Source organism: Musa acuminata, chromosome BXJ1-7 (genome assembly GCF_036884655.1).
Source record: "Musa acuminata AAA Group cultivar baxijiao chromosome BXJ1-7, Cavendish_Baxijiao_AAA, whole genome shotgun sequence".
Taxonomy (NCBI): Eukaryota; Viridiplantae; Streptophyta; class Magnoliopsida; order Zingiberales; family Musaceae; genus Musa; species Musa acuminata.
The window spans coordinates 4,517,034-4,531,376 of NC_088333.1; the positions used below are offsets into that span (position 1 = coordinate 4,517,034).

Here is a 14,343-nt window from a genome sequence, read left to right on the forward strand (position 1 = left end):
TATAAAGGTGGCTTTCCATCATAGGTTTAAAATGGTAATAAATATCATGAATGATCATAAGTAAGAATAATAAAATTATATGCTAAACATAGAAAAAATAAGACCCATATAAAATATTTCCCGTATCATTTGATTTTGTGATATAATGTGTGCCGTATACAAACAAACAGATGTCAAATGAGATTGACATGTTAATTAAAATATACTCATATAAGTCAATCGTACACATTACGATATGGGATTAATGGAATGTTACAATATATGTAATGACGACGATGATATTAATTTTTATTAAGCATAAAATCAGATTTTTTTATAGATATACAGAATAATCAATAATATTGGGTTGCTCTTAGTTTAATTAATGATATCACCTCAAAGAAAACTGTGCAGTTGACCACCTTAAAAGCAAGCTTTATTTGACCCATAAACTATATTAACTACTTAACAACAGTCCGTTGACCACCTTAAGCATGTAAATAACGAGAATAATCTGCCATGAGCAAATAATTAGTGATTAGTGGTCCTTTCAGCTCATGCAGAAAAAGAGAAACACCCCAACGAAAATAACATTTCACCAATTTGCCATCATGCAATAATTTCCCCGTGTCTTATTACCGTTCTCAATATCAACGCCGGTGATGCATCGCGATCTTATGACAACGGCAGGATCGTCATCAGACGGCCTGTCGACGTTACACCCAACCCTTTTTGTCCTCGCAATGCAATTGACGTGCCACCGGCGCTGCATGCGCACCCCATCCCTCTCCGATTCATACACACACTTTTCCTATGTGCTCTCTACACGCCATTTGACGGATGAAACCTCCATTAATCTACTCTCTTTCTGTGTAGCAAATCGAGACGTGACAGGGAAAGTTCACCTTCCCTTTCTTTCCATATGATAAGGCCATTAGACGCCCCCCCATCTTTGCTTCTTGTTTCCTTGCTTGATGAGATCAGCTTCGGCTTGGCGTCGATTTCTCGCGCCGCGCCGTACGGTGCACCGTCGCTTTCTGTGTATCGGACGGCTGCTGAGGCTCCGAAACGCGGCTCGGCGCCGAGCCGCGTCGAGCTCGAGGACTGTCGGTGGCGGCGGGGCCCGCGACGCCCGTCTCTCATGGGTCCCGCGATGGGCTCCGTCCCCCTGCAGTCACAAGGCAGGTAGACGGGGAGCGTCATCCCGGCGGGTCCCGCGGAGCTGGGGAAGAAAAGCGTCGTTGCTGCCGCTTTATCGTCGTATCGGTTACGTACCGGTATAATGAATGATACCGATAAGTGGCGGAAAGCAAACGAAAGGGAAAGGAAGGAAGAGAGAACGGGCGATGCGACAAAGCGTTTCGGTCTCGTTACGAACATAACGGTTTCGTTGCGTAGCGGTGATGTGCGACCCGTTCGGTGTTGCAATTTGCGCTCGAGTTGTTTGTTGTTATGTCGCTCCCGATTTCTTTACCTACTATAAATATTGGCTTCTCTCCCTGCCGTTCTCTTCGCCTCTCCGTCAACGCCATCCCGTATCTCCTTCCTTCTTTCGCCTCCTCTTCCCCTCTCTCTCATCTTCTTCTCAAGCAAAGTAGCAAGAATCCGGAGCTTGGAGAAGCAAATCCTTTTCGTTCTTGGTCTAAATTGTAGCTCGTCTTGATGAATTAGAGGGCGGGCGAATCCGTTTGCTGGTTTCGGACATCCGAAGAGCGAGATGCGGTCCAGGACAGGCGGGAGAGCGGCGGCGGCGTTCAGCCCCATTAAGGAGTCGCCGGCGGCGGAGAAGGCGGCGGAGTGGGAGGTCAGGCCGGGTGGGATGTTCGTCCAGAAGCGCGACCCCGACGCCGACGCGGCGGCCGCTCCCGTCCCCACCATCCGCGTCAAGGTCAAGTACGGCGCCGTGTACCACGAGGCCTACGTCAGCTCTCAGGCCACTTTCGGTAAGAACTCGGCCGTTCCCTGGGGACTTTTCTTGTTCTTCTTCCTGCGGCGGTTGGTCCGCGTAAGGTGGTCGACGAATTGATTGAACGAGTGGTGGCCGCGGCGCGGCGCGGTGCGCAGGGGAGCTGAAGAAGGTGCTGTCGGCCAGGACGGGGCTGCACCCGCTCGACATGAAGCTGTTGTACAAGGACAAGGAGAGGGAGTCGACGGCGTTCCTGGACCACGCCGGGGTGAAGGACAAGTCGAAGGTGGTGTTGGTGGAAGACGCCACGGCGCAGGCCAAGCGCCTCCTCGAGGTGCGCAAAGCCGACAAGATGGAGAAGGCCACCAAGTCCATCTCCGCCGTCAGCCTCGAGGTCGATCGGCTCGCCTCCAAGGTAATCCCACACCCACCGTTGCGCCCACCCTTCCCTTGCCCCGATCCCAAAGACTAATCTCCATTGATCGATCAGGTGTCGGCGTTGGATGCGATCGTGAGCAAAGGCGGGAGGGTGGCGGAGAACGACGTGACCAATCTCATCGAATCGTTGATGAACGAGCTGATAAAGCTGGACGCGATCGTCGCCGACGGGGATGTCAAGCTGCAGAGGAGAATGCAGGTGGATCAATCATCCCCTTGTCTACTCATTTGATCGGTTGCTGATCGATCCCTTGCGTGGAACAGATCAAGCGAGTGCAGAGGTACGTGGAGACACTGGATGCCATCAAGATCAAGAACGTAATGCCGAGAGCGAATGGTCGTCCACAGGCCAAAGAGCAGCCGCAATGGCCACACCAGAAGAGTCACCAACCGCATCATCATCAACAGCAAATGAGGGACACGCAGAATCCGGTTCGACCGCAAATGCAGCAAAAGAAGATGCATTTGCAGCAACCACAGAATGGGCTGCCGCAGCAACCGGTGGTGGTGACGACGAACTGGGAAACGTTCGATTCCCTGTTCATGCCATCCACAACCACGCCCACCCCGGCCGCCTCGTCCACTCCCCATGCCAAGCTCGACTGGGAGCTGTTCTGAGCTTCCGACGCATGCATGCATTGCTGCTACTGGTGAGATCATCTTGAAGAACGCTTCCTCCTACTAGTCTCTGTGCATAGATCCACGAGAAATAAATGGACTCATAATAGCTGTGCGCTATCTACCATTTGAAGGTAAACAAGGACAGCCCATACTACTTAGCATTGCTTGTCCACACACCATAGAAGGTCACAAGCTTGATGACAGTGGTTTTGTATTGCTGGCTCTTGTCATTGACTTGATATAAGCCCATCATTTAGGCAATGAGAGTAGCCATTGGGACACTGGAAAGTTACTCAGCTGTGCTGCTTTCTCTCTCTCTCTCTCTCTCTCTCTCTCTCTCCGTGAAAAAGCTTGTTTTTGTGTGTCCAATCAAAATGGAGTTGCTACAAAGTTGATGCTGTGCGTTGGAAGAAGGTAATCTAAGAAATAGTGACCCATTTGGTAACATTACCATCAGGCATTAAATTGCTAGTCCCACACGGCTGTGGTGGACGCTGCTGACTCTGGCATTTGCTGTACTCCAATGAGGGCTTCCTGAGCCCACGTCTGTCGGACTCTAACTTGCATTATGCACGAGTAGTTCGACGCAGCCGGCGTCTCTCTCTTTCTACAATTGCTGCTATTGTCAATGCTTGCAGCAGTAGGTAATTGACTGACCACCACCAGCTTTTTTGTGCTGGCATGTATCCTAGTGGTGGATGTGCAGCAGTTGCGTATCAGTGATTGCAGCGATGCATTGTCCTGCTGCTACAGCCACATCTTGTGGTAGCTTGATAGGTCAAACACCTACCGAGATGGTCCTCAATGCAATGAATGACTACATTATTCCTGTCACCACTATGTTGGTTGGTTCCTCTTTTATTCTTTTTATTCGAGGAATAGATGGTCGACTATAAACCCAAGTAGTTTAGGTTCATGTGAACTATCATGCACCGTTTTATTCTGATCAGGCAGGCCGAAAGGACTGAATCCACACTGTAGAGCTCGTGAATCCTTGCTTACGGCGACGCATCCTTCGTCGGACAACCCGGGCCGTGAAATGCATCAGAAGTCGTGTTAGTCGCCGACGCCACCTTTGAGGCGGTGGCGTTCTCGTGAATTCGTCATCTTCTCAGGGGTGTAATGTGCCTTCCGGCTGCCGCAGTCAGCTGTCAACTTCCCCGCTTCACGTGGACCTGCGGCACAGATTTGCTTGTCGTGTGTCGTACGCCTTTCGCCGCCTTGTCCTGCGTAGGTCACCGCCCTCGCGTCCGTTCACTAAATTGTTCCTGCGGCACATCGCAGCCGTCGGCTCCCCGTTCAAAAATTCCGCACGAGTCCACGTGTGATGGCCCATCCAGCTTGGCTCTTCTGTCTCAGCCGAGCCGCCATTCGGGGAACTGCGTCTTCCCAATGGTTGCAAGTCACGTGATGATGTAGGGTCCACGGGAACACCAATCACAAGGGCCGTCTCGAGCGACCTAGGGTGACGAGCCCGGGGCCTTTCAAATTTGAGCATCATAACGGTCGGATGGCCCATCAACCCGTCCCTGCCGTCCGATCGATCGGCCCCTGCAACGGACGCCATTAAATATCCCGAACGGCAACTCGAACTCTCCTGCCTTCCTCGTCACGCCCAACACCCTCCTCCTCTTTGATGCGCGTAAGCTCTGTCTTATCGCTTCTGCTTCGGGAGGAGAAGCCACTGCTCTCCGTTATCTTCCTTTTCGCCCTTGCGTCGTTCGCTTTCCTGAAGAACAAGAAGAAGGGCTCGGGCGTCGCCGTCGCCGTCGCCACCGCTTCCGTTTCTGGACGCCACGTTTCTCAGCCACCACAACAGAACGATCCGGTCGAAGGTAGTTTCTTTCTCCCCTTCTGTCGAATTCCTCTTAGGTCGGGCAACCTTCGCTTGGACCGCCGTGTTCATGCCGGTTCGCGGCCGACGGCGTGGTGATCGAGTCCCACAGTGGCCCTCGATCTGATGGAGTGATGCGAAGCTCTTTGACCTTTACGGGGGCATTATCGTCATTTCAAGTCGTCAGCCAGCTCCTCGCAGGTGAAATGTCGATATGGCCCTCATCGCCGCTCGCACGCGCGCTCGTTGTATCCTACGGGCCTTGCTTCCACTGAGTCCGAGTGGACCGCGTCGGCCTGGCCCTGAACTCGGTCCCTTGACTCGCTTCTTCTCCACTAAGCCTTGCCTCTGCTACTCTTCTTGTTGTTGATGTTGCTTTGCTGATCCCCCACAATCCAACCCAAATCCCACCTTCTTCCCGTTCTTAACGCAACAGTCATCGCGCTTCTCGTCACCTTCTTCTTTCTTCTGCTTAGAAGAAAAGGAGGAACAAACAAAGCTCATCCTTTGCCTCTGCTCTTCTCCCAGATCAGCGGGATCAACACCACCAACAGCAGCAGCGAGTCATGATGGAAGAAACAGAGCACAACACCTCCGACGGCAACGTCGCAGCGATGCCGGTGGAGGACTGGCTCTCCCGCGCCCGCCTCCTCGTCCCCACCGCCCTCGAGAAGGCCCGGTCCGCCAGGGGCTTCGCCGGGCGATGGAAATCCATCGCCTCCAAGATCGAGCGCGTGCCCACCTGCCTCTCCGACCTCTCCACCCACCCCTGCTTCGCCCGCCACGCCCTCTGCCGCGAGCTGCTCGAGTCCGTCGCCGCCACCCTGTCCGAGGCCGTCGAATTGGCCGACCGCTGCTGCGGCGGTGACGGCGGCAAGCTCCGGATGCAGAGCGACCTCGACGCGCTGTCAGGAAAGCTGGACCTCAATCTCCGTGACTGCGGACTCCTCGTCAAGACCGGCGTCCTCGGCGAGGCAGGCCCCCCTCCGGCCTCCACCCCCGCTCGGCCAGGCGACGCGGAGTTCTCCAGGTCGAAACTCTGCGAGCTTCTCGCCCGTCTCCAGATCGGGCACGCCGAGGCGAAGCACCGGGCCTTGGATGGGCTGTTGGAGGCGATGAGGGAGGACGGCAAGAGTGTGATGGCGGTCTTGTGCCGAAGCAACGTCTCCGCCCTCGTACACCTTTTGACCGCGTCCTCCCCCAAGGTCCGCGAGAAGGCCGCCACCGCGGTATACTCGCTCACCGAGTCGGAAAACTGCGGGAATCTGCTGGTCTCCGAAGGGGTGCTGCCGCCGCTGATCCGGCTTCTGGAATCCGGTAGCCTAGTGGCCCGAGAGAAGGCGGTGATCTCGCTTCAGAGGTTGTCGATTTCCGCCGACACCGCCCGCTCCATCGCCGGCCACGGTGGGATCCTCCCTCTCATCGAAGTCTGTCAGGTCGGCGACTCCACCTCCCAGTCGGCAGCTGCGGGTGCGCTGAAGAACCTGTCGGCGGTGCCCGAGGTGAGGCAGAGCCTGGCGGACGAGGGAGTCGTCCGTGTCATGATCAACCTGCTCGACTGCAGTGTGGTGTCGGGATCGAAGGCGCACGCCGCCGGGTGTCTGCAGCAGTTAACATCAAGCAACGAGAGCCTGAGGAGGTGGGTGGTGTCGGAGGGAGGGGTTCGGAGCCTCCTGGCGTACATCGACGGACCCTCGCCACAGGAGGCAGCAGTGGGCGCATTGAAGAACCTGGTGTGCTCCGCGCCCATGGATCGTCTGATCTCACTCGGCCTGCTTCCTCGCCTAGTACACGCGCTGAAAGATGGATCCCCGGGGGCACAGCAGGCGGCGGCAGCCGCCATCTGCAAGATCACAAGCTCGGCGGAGGCGAAGAGAACGGTCGGAGAATCCGGTTGCACGCCCTTGCTGGTGAAGATGCTGGATGCCAAGAGCAACGGCGCGAGGGAAGCGGCGGCACAAGCCATGGCCAGCCTGATGACCCACCCGCACAACGCGAGGGAGGCCAAAAGGAGGAGAAGGGCGTGGCGAACCTGGTCCGGTTGCTCGACCCCACCCCACAGAACACGTCGAAGAAGTACGCGGTGGCTTGCCTGCTGATCCTGTCGTCCAGCAAGCGGTGCAAGAAGATGATGGTGTCGCACGGAGGGATCGGGTATCTGAAGAAGCTGGCGGAAGTGGATGTTCCAGGAGCGAGGAAGTTGCTCGAGCGACTGCAACGGGGGAGGCTTCGGAGCTTGCTGTTCGCCAGGAGATAGGCTGCGAGCTCTCTCTCTCTCTCTCCATGTTTCAGTGTCTCTCTGAAACATCGAGGACTACCGACTGCAACAAGAAGCCAGTGATAGATTTGTAGGCTCTTCTTTATCGGTTTGATGTCTCTGCTGCTGATGATTTCATGCCTTGTGATTGATTTCGTAGGAACAGTTGAAATGACGAGAAAGATCTCTCCATCCATCTTGTGTCCCCTTCGTACGACCAAAAGCTTAGAATCCAACAATTCCGGTCATGACGGCTGCCAAGGTCAAGAAGCTGTGCTGTGTCTTGAGAGTACCTTGCACCACACGTAGGGCCACCGGCCGTTCAACGCAACCAAGCCCGCCGCCCGTATGACCGCCGCTTAGTTTAATGGGTGAGTTAGGGTCGGTTTCGATCACGAAGGAAGTCCACGGTTTCTGTTCACACCTAATTTTGTGAATAGAATATAAGGCGAGACACTAAAATGTCGAGACAGTGCGGACACAGCTAAGCTCTCCAGGCCACACTCCACATGCATTGCACCTGAAATCGTGAGTTCCAGGGGAGGATCTTAAATCTTTAATTCATATCATTAATAGGTTTGAATATATCACCATCATCACCATGATAATTATATGGATGTCCTGTCTATCACCCATCATATCCAAATAATCATAATCGAATCTAATTATTTTTTGACATGAGTTTTGATTTGAACCTATTGTAAATAACTTGTACAAAATTAGATGTGTGTAGTTTATATTTCTAAGAGATTGTAACGAGGAAAAGTACTTATTTTATGATAAAAGACAGGTCAAACGAGAGATGTATGCCGTTGGATCGATAGAAATAGATGTGGAGAGATGACAGTGTGACCATCTCCGTCTCGTTTAGAAAGAAAGAAACACCAAGTGACGGAGGAAGAAGAGGTGGAACGGAACCTCACAGGCCACAAGATCCATTCAGCGGTTAACCTAGCGATCTTTTTCTTGATTTGTTTTTCGTTCAAATATTGATTGTTAACCTCTTGACTGCAGTTTAGGTGCTTTAACCATCTGCATACCTCCTTGGAGATTGAATATGTCACCATTTTTCTCTTTTAGGAAATTGTAAAACTTGCAACTTTTCACTGATAAGTTGTGGCTATGAGTGACTAATTACATATTACCTTTTTATTAAACTATTTAGTATCATGATCTTTATATTTTAAAAAATTATATTGACACCTATATAATTACAAAAGCAAAACATCTAGATTCATTTATACTAACGTCATCGGTTTTATCAACAAAAACATAAAAATAAAAAATAAAAAAATAATTTTAATATTTCAATTCTTTGTGATGAACGACATCGTGCTGATGGTATTATTAGGGAGCCACGGATGACTATTGTGAATGAGAAGAGCGATGACGAGAGATGAAAACCGTTTTGTATCTATATCAACGTCGACGTAATTGTCAAGTGATGCTACTCTATGTTTATATCAACATTGATGCAAATGTCAAATAACGAAAAGGTCGCTCGGCAATTACGTCAACATTGATATATATACAGAGAAGTAAAAGGACCGCTCGACAATTGTATTGGCATCTACGTAGATGCTGAACGACCCTCACCTCTCGTCAATACTTTCTTCATCCATAACAACCATCTCGTAACCCCAACAAAATCATCCTCTACCACCACTGACGTCGTCCACTACTATGAACTAAAATGTTAAAATTATATTTTTGCTCTTTGTTTTTATGTTTTCGTTGATAAAATCAACGACATAAACCTATATGTTTCAATTTCGTAACTATAGTAATACCAATATAAATTTTTTAAGTGTAAAGAACCAGAACACTATGTTTGATACCAATCTAATCAAGGATGGATATGTTTGATACCTAAAATGTCAAATCATATGTCTAAATAATTTATTATTTTATAAATCCAATAAGGCAACATGGAAACAATGGAATACTAGAAGCAGACGGCAAGGGAACGAGGGAAAATATTGATCCAAGAAAGCGACCGCGAGAGGGGTCTTCCCTTGCCCTTTGGGAGGAGCTTTAAGCAAGCCAGGAGTTTGAATTTGGAATCAGAAGAAGGGAGAGAGAAAGAGAGAGTGTGAGAGCGACAGATGATGCATGATTGCTTAGTTGGGCAGGGGAGAGGGGAGAAGCTTCGTGGGGACAGAGCAGAGCGACGTTGGTTGGCGACCATATGACCGAGACGGGTGGGGTGGGGGACATGGATTTCCAACTGTCACCGCCCATACCACCACAACGCGCGTGAGGTGCGCGGGCGGCCCAACCGAAATCTAACTGTCAGAAACGTGCTCCAAAGAGATACCTGCATTATTATGTTTGACTCAATGATATTGGAAATCTTTGAAGGCGTCAACAAGATACTGCCGCCCAAAGTCGGTTTTTGTCTTGTAGTATAAAACTGGCGGTCTCGGGACTGCAGCTTCCTTCCTGCGTGGGCGCTGCTTCCCTACTTCGATGGGTCGGCGGGTGAATGGATCACGTTAAACCACGTGAAGCGTTGATCGGATCCATAGTATAAATCTATCTCAACGACACATATTAAACTCACATGAATTCATAGTATCCGGAAAAAGGTCAGGTCCTCCGACAATAGAATAAGGGCCTTCCACACATGTATCCTTTTGACAATTTGGAAACGGTATATTTACTCCTTTAAAAATTAACAATATATATTAAAATATTTAAATAATCACTTCTGTTAGCTTTTGTCTAATAAAATTATATTAATCATTATCAACCACACATTATACTTTTTTTAAACTTCAAATCTAAAAAGACAAATAAAAAATTTACTACTTGGAAGAAATTTAAAATGTAATATTTTTAATTGTATTTATATCATTCGAAGTTTCAATGTTGTTATGCTAACGTTCATCTAACAGAATTAACGACAATGTTATTTAAATAAGTTTTTAAGTATTATAGGAATATATGCACTAAGATAAATTTTGATGCACAAATAAAAAACACGAAGATATATATATATATATATATATATATATATATATATATATATATATATATATATATATATATATATAGTTTTATCATAAAATATTACATAGTTGATGTATTTAAATCGTTTTATTTCTTTAATTGAACTAATTGATATGTAGTTGCATCCACACGCCCGTACAAAAAGCCCTCCCATTAGGAAAATATTTTCAGAATAATTTTACTTGAAAATTGACTTGAAAGTTGGGCTCAATTAGACTGGTATAACTCACCATGTCAAACCAAGTATAATTTGATTAATTTTAATAATGAAAACACGTCTTTTAGGGTTCAGACGGTATTGACAAGACATTTTATTGCGAAGGAGATCAGACCATTTCAAGCGATGCGTCCCAGAATTAATCGGATAATTCCGAATAAATAGGTCGTCCGTTATATCTGTCTACCCAAAAATATTAGCCAACTATCATTTTTAGGAATTTTTTTCTTAAGATCTAAGTAAATTATCCGCCGAGGAGCAGCAGCGGCCCCGTCGCGTCTACGGACGCGGCAAACGCGTCACCGTCGCTGCCCACGAACCCGCCTCTCTCTCTCTCTCTCTCCTGACTGCACCCAACCCGCCTCCCTTGGGACACGTAGGGAATAATTTATGTGCGCAAGACTTGAGGCCAGCGCAGTGACAACGGACACCTGAGTTGCGTAACCGAGTCTACGTTCGCCTCATCCGCCACGTCCCAATTTAATTTGCCCCACCAGGCACCCATTCCTTCCCTTTAAAAGATAGCCGTAAAAGCCCTTTGCTCGCCTTTATCCAGCTGTTCCTGCAACCGCGTTACGACGGCGACGTCCGCGCCCGCCACTATATACATATCTGCGGCTTGCTCCCCCACTACTCCCCAGTAACACCAAACACCCCCCTTCTCACTAACGCTCGACCATACGCACGACTGCAGAGCATCTCAGTTTCAGAATGGATACCTTTTATGGTGGGGACGGCGCCGCGGCCTCCTCCGGCTCCAGCTCCAGCTCCAGCTCGCCTTCCTCGGGGGAGACGTGGTTGTACTCGACGGTGTCGCAGGCGCCGCCGAAGCGGCCCGCGGGGCGGACCAAGTTCCGGGAGACGCGCCACCCGGTGTACAAGGGCGTCCGCCGAAGGGGCGCCGCCGGGCGGTGGGTCTGCGAGGTGCGGGAGCCCAACAAGAAGACCAGGATCTGGCTGGGCACGTTCCCCACGGCCGAGATGGCGGCGCGCGCGCACGATGTCGCTGCGATGATGCTCCGGGGCCGCTCCGCCTGTCTCAACTTCGCCGACTCCGCGTGGCGCCTCCGCGTTCCGCCCTCCTTCTCGAGCTCCAGGGACATCGCGCGGGCCGCGGCGGAGGCCGCGGAGGCGTTCCGGCCGTCATCGGACTCCAGCGGCGACGCTGCGTCCCCCCCGATGACAGAGAGCTCAGCACACGCATCACCATCGTTGCCCACGACGGCCACACCTCCCCCGACGTCACCGGAGGCGGGCGCCGGCAGCGACAGCTACCGCGGAGGCGCGTTTGATATGATGAATTACGACGACATGGATTTGGGATACTGTTACTACTCCAGTATGGCGGAGGAGTTGCTGGTGGAGCCGCTGCTGTACAATTGGGATGATGTCGATGCTGGCGCCGACCTGCCGCTGTGGAGCTACTCCATATGATGATGGAGACGACAACGTGGCACCTGACCAGGTCGATGTTAGGTTTCATGTATATTAGCTACTGTGAAATTGTGATAGATAGAGTGCCCAATTTTGGTTCGAACGAGATGACTTATATTTAAAAGGAAATGAATGGATACTCTCCTAGTCATCTCAGCCATCGGTAATTTGGTCTCCTCTAACATCTCAGCCATCGGTGACAAGCCTGCCACATGTCACATCTATTATCAACAACTGATGTACGAAAGTAGCAGACAAATAAGAAAAGTAATTTGGTCCGTACGAATCGGAGGGGATGCAGAATCTTACGTGTAACTGTTGATGTGGTTTTGTATGACCGACGAATTCCTTCTGTCCACCGGCGAACCAATCAACTCTGGGCAGCAATTTGGTACTTGCGAGAAACAGAAGTCCTGTGGCTGTCAAAAATAGATACATAAATAAATAAAAGAGTAATGTCACAGTACAGATGAACACTTGCCAGGAAGATCCCACGAGTCCGCCACTATCGGATATTTCACACTTTCTGGTGTTGGGGTAGAGAGAGAATACAGACGAACCCCACTTGAATCATTCTGCAGATGCGGTCAAAGGTCAAACAGTCTTTTCCACTAGGGTTTTGGTTAATGTCTTGCTCTCACGGTCAACGTTGGTGACACCTGAAATAACACGAGCAGAAAACAGATTTATTTACCATGCGATTAATGCCGAAAAGTAAACGAGGTGAATAACTGTTAGGATTCAGAAAGCCAGACTCAATGGATCAGATTCTGTGTGCATGCATGTCTGTATTCCTATTTGGATACAGAGAAAAGAGGCCAAAATGGATCTACAAATTAATCCATGGCCACCACATCTGACATCGTCTCTTCAAATTCACATGAAAACAAGAGACAAGCAAGAATCTATAGAGACGTGGGACAAAAGGAACAAAAAACAGATTCCCAGCAGCGTCGTAAAACACTAATAGTTCACTAAAATTTAATCACGATTACGTCAAAACTCTAAAGTCAGTTTAAAATCCAATAGTTCTCTAATTTAGTAGCAAGCAGATAGAATAGCTGCATAGAGAGATAAAGAGAAGAAGATAAGTAGACCTGAAGTAGCAATAAAGGAAGAAAGACCAGAAATAGTAAAATGTATGTGTGCTATGAAGCCAATATTCTCTCATACAAGCAACCAGACCTCTTTTTCCTTCTTCAACTAAGACTCTATTGACTCATACAAAACACAACTATCGTCTCCTTAAAATCAAGTGCCGACTTGACATATTGATTAATTGACAAATATAGTCTGCCCTTGACCTGAAAAAAGTAGCAACCGAAGCTTAAAAACATTAATTTGAACCCAACATATTGACCTTTGGATATGCCAATCCAATTTGATATCTTTGAACTTTCCCTTGATTGGATCATTAATTTACAGCCTCGGGTACATCAAGTTGCATAGAATGAATGGTTTAGAAGAGTGCCCAGTTTATTTATGTTTGCTTTAGATTATCAAGTTAGAGGTGATCAGCTCACAAGCAACACATCAATGTCTATGAGCAAAGTGCCCCTTGATTGCCAAAGAAGACAGAAAGCAAATGTGTTGCGCCACGAATGTCATATTACTGGAATAATGTTACAACATTAAAAAAATCATTATGAAAAGGAAAATATAGTGCATACCTTTTCTTCCAATAAGCCATTGACCTCTTTGAGATGTGCAACGTATGCAGGATCAATGCTTCTGTCAGTCAACAGAAACCAGCATTCATCATCCAGCAGAAGGAACATCTGGCTCATCTGATGGATCGGTTGACTCATCAGATCCTGATAATTCAGCCTGGCTGACTTCAGTTCGGTCAATGGAGAGAGTATGAAGGATAGTACTAAAGGTGGCTCTCTGCCATTTGACCTAGCAAGGATGACCATGTATAATCTCCACCCACATGATGGTGTAAAACTAACATTGGTCAAGTAACAAGCTCTCATTTCTCTTTAGTAATCGGAAGGAAGCATCCTCTGACTATATAAGATAGCAAAATGGTGCTGGAAACAAGTTAGTAAGTCAACCAGATCCTCAACTTCAGGATTATCCAGCTACACAAAAGGCCTTCCTTTCCTGCAGAGTACATTGGGCAATGTTGTGTTGCAAGAATATAAAGGTTCATGATTACTCGTGAATCTAAGATAAGGCGATAAAATGACTAAACAGATTAAATCATGAAAGGAAGAGAGTCAATATAAACAAAGAGAAGATTCTACCTGAACAGAAACCAATTGTAAATAATGAGAGCAAAGTTCTAATCAATCTTAAACCATCAAAACTTCAGAAATATACCAACTACAAGCAAATTAAATTTGTACATTGCCATTTTTTATTTGTTCAGCTCGTCATTATCAATTCAATGCCTCAATAGAACTTAAATGTTTAGGCATTTGAGAATACCTCAATTCAGGAAGTTGAAAACCAAAGAAGATTATAATATACGAACAAAAAAATATTTACTAAATTGTGGCCTAAGTATCAACACATTAGATGCCCTTGTAGATTATATGCATATCATTTACGGCAATCTATCATTTCATTGTCTATAAACACAAAACTTAGATTAGGTTGCCAGACCGTCAGAATTCTATTGGGATCGGAGACCAGCAGCA

General features: G+C 48.3%; 2 protein-coding genes and 1 pseudogene across 2 annotated transcripts; all 3 read left to right on the plus strand.

Annotated features, from left to right (window-relative positions):
• Positions 1-1,490: 1,490 nt before the first annotated feature.
• On the plus strand, positions 1,491-3,225 carry LOC135678355 (BAG family molecular chaperone regulator 1-like). The gene is made up of 4 exons (XM_065191066.1): positions 1,491-1,922; positions 2,044-2,300; positions 2,376-2,522; positions 2,588-3,225. Exons 1-4 carry the CDS (start codon positions 1,697-1,699, stop codon positions 2,939-2,941), a joined length of 984 nt encoding a protein of 327 aa, XP_065047138.1. The 5' UTR covers positions 1,491-1,696; the 3' UTR covers positions 2,942-3,225.
• A 1,331-nt stretch (positions 3,226-4,556) lies between these two features.
• On the plus strand, positions 4,557-7,229 carry LOC135678354 (vacuolar protein 8-like; annotated as a pseudogene).
• Positions 7,230-10,892: 3,663 nt separating this feature from the next.
• On the plus strand, positions 10,893-11,827 carry LOC135678357 (dehydration-responsive element-binding protein 1G-like). The gene has a single exon (XM_065191072.1). It carries the CDS (start codon positions 10,976-10,978, stop codon positions 11,696-11,698), a length of 723 nt encoding a protein of 240 aa, XP_065047144.1. The 5' UTR covers positions 10,893-10,975; the 3' UTR covers positions 11,699-11,827.
• Positions 11,828-14,343: the final 2,516 nt, after the last annotated feature.

What these genes read in the sequence shown, in the direction of transcription:
- LOC135678355 (XM_065191066.1), top strand. Translation starts at nt 1,697, where the DNA reads ATGCGGTCCAGGACAGGCGGGAGAGCGGCGGCGGCGTTCAGCCCCATT. An exon ending in CAGCTCTCAGGCCACTTTCG is followed by an intron (nt 1,923 to 2,043) that starts GTAAGAACTCGG and finishes CGCGGTGCGCAG; the next exon opens with GGGAGCTGAAGAAGGTGCTG. An exon ending in TCGATCGGCTCGCCTCCAAG is followed by an intron (nt 2,301 to 2,375) that starts GTAATCCCACAC and finishes TTGATCGATCAG; the next exon opens with GTGTCGGCGTTGGATGCGAT.
- LOC135678357 (XM_065191072.1), top strand. Translation starts at nt 10,976, where the DNA reads ATGGATACCTTTTATGGTGGGGACGGCGCCGCGGCCTCCTCCGGCTCC.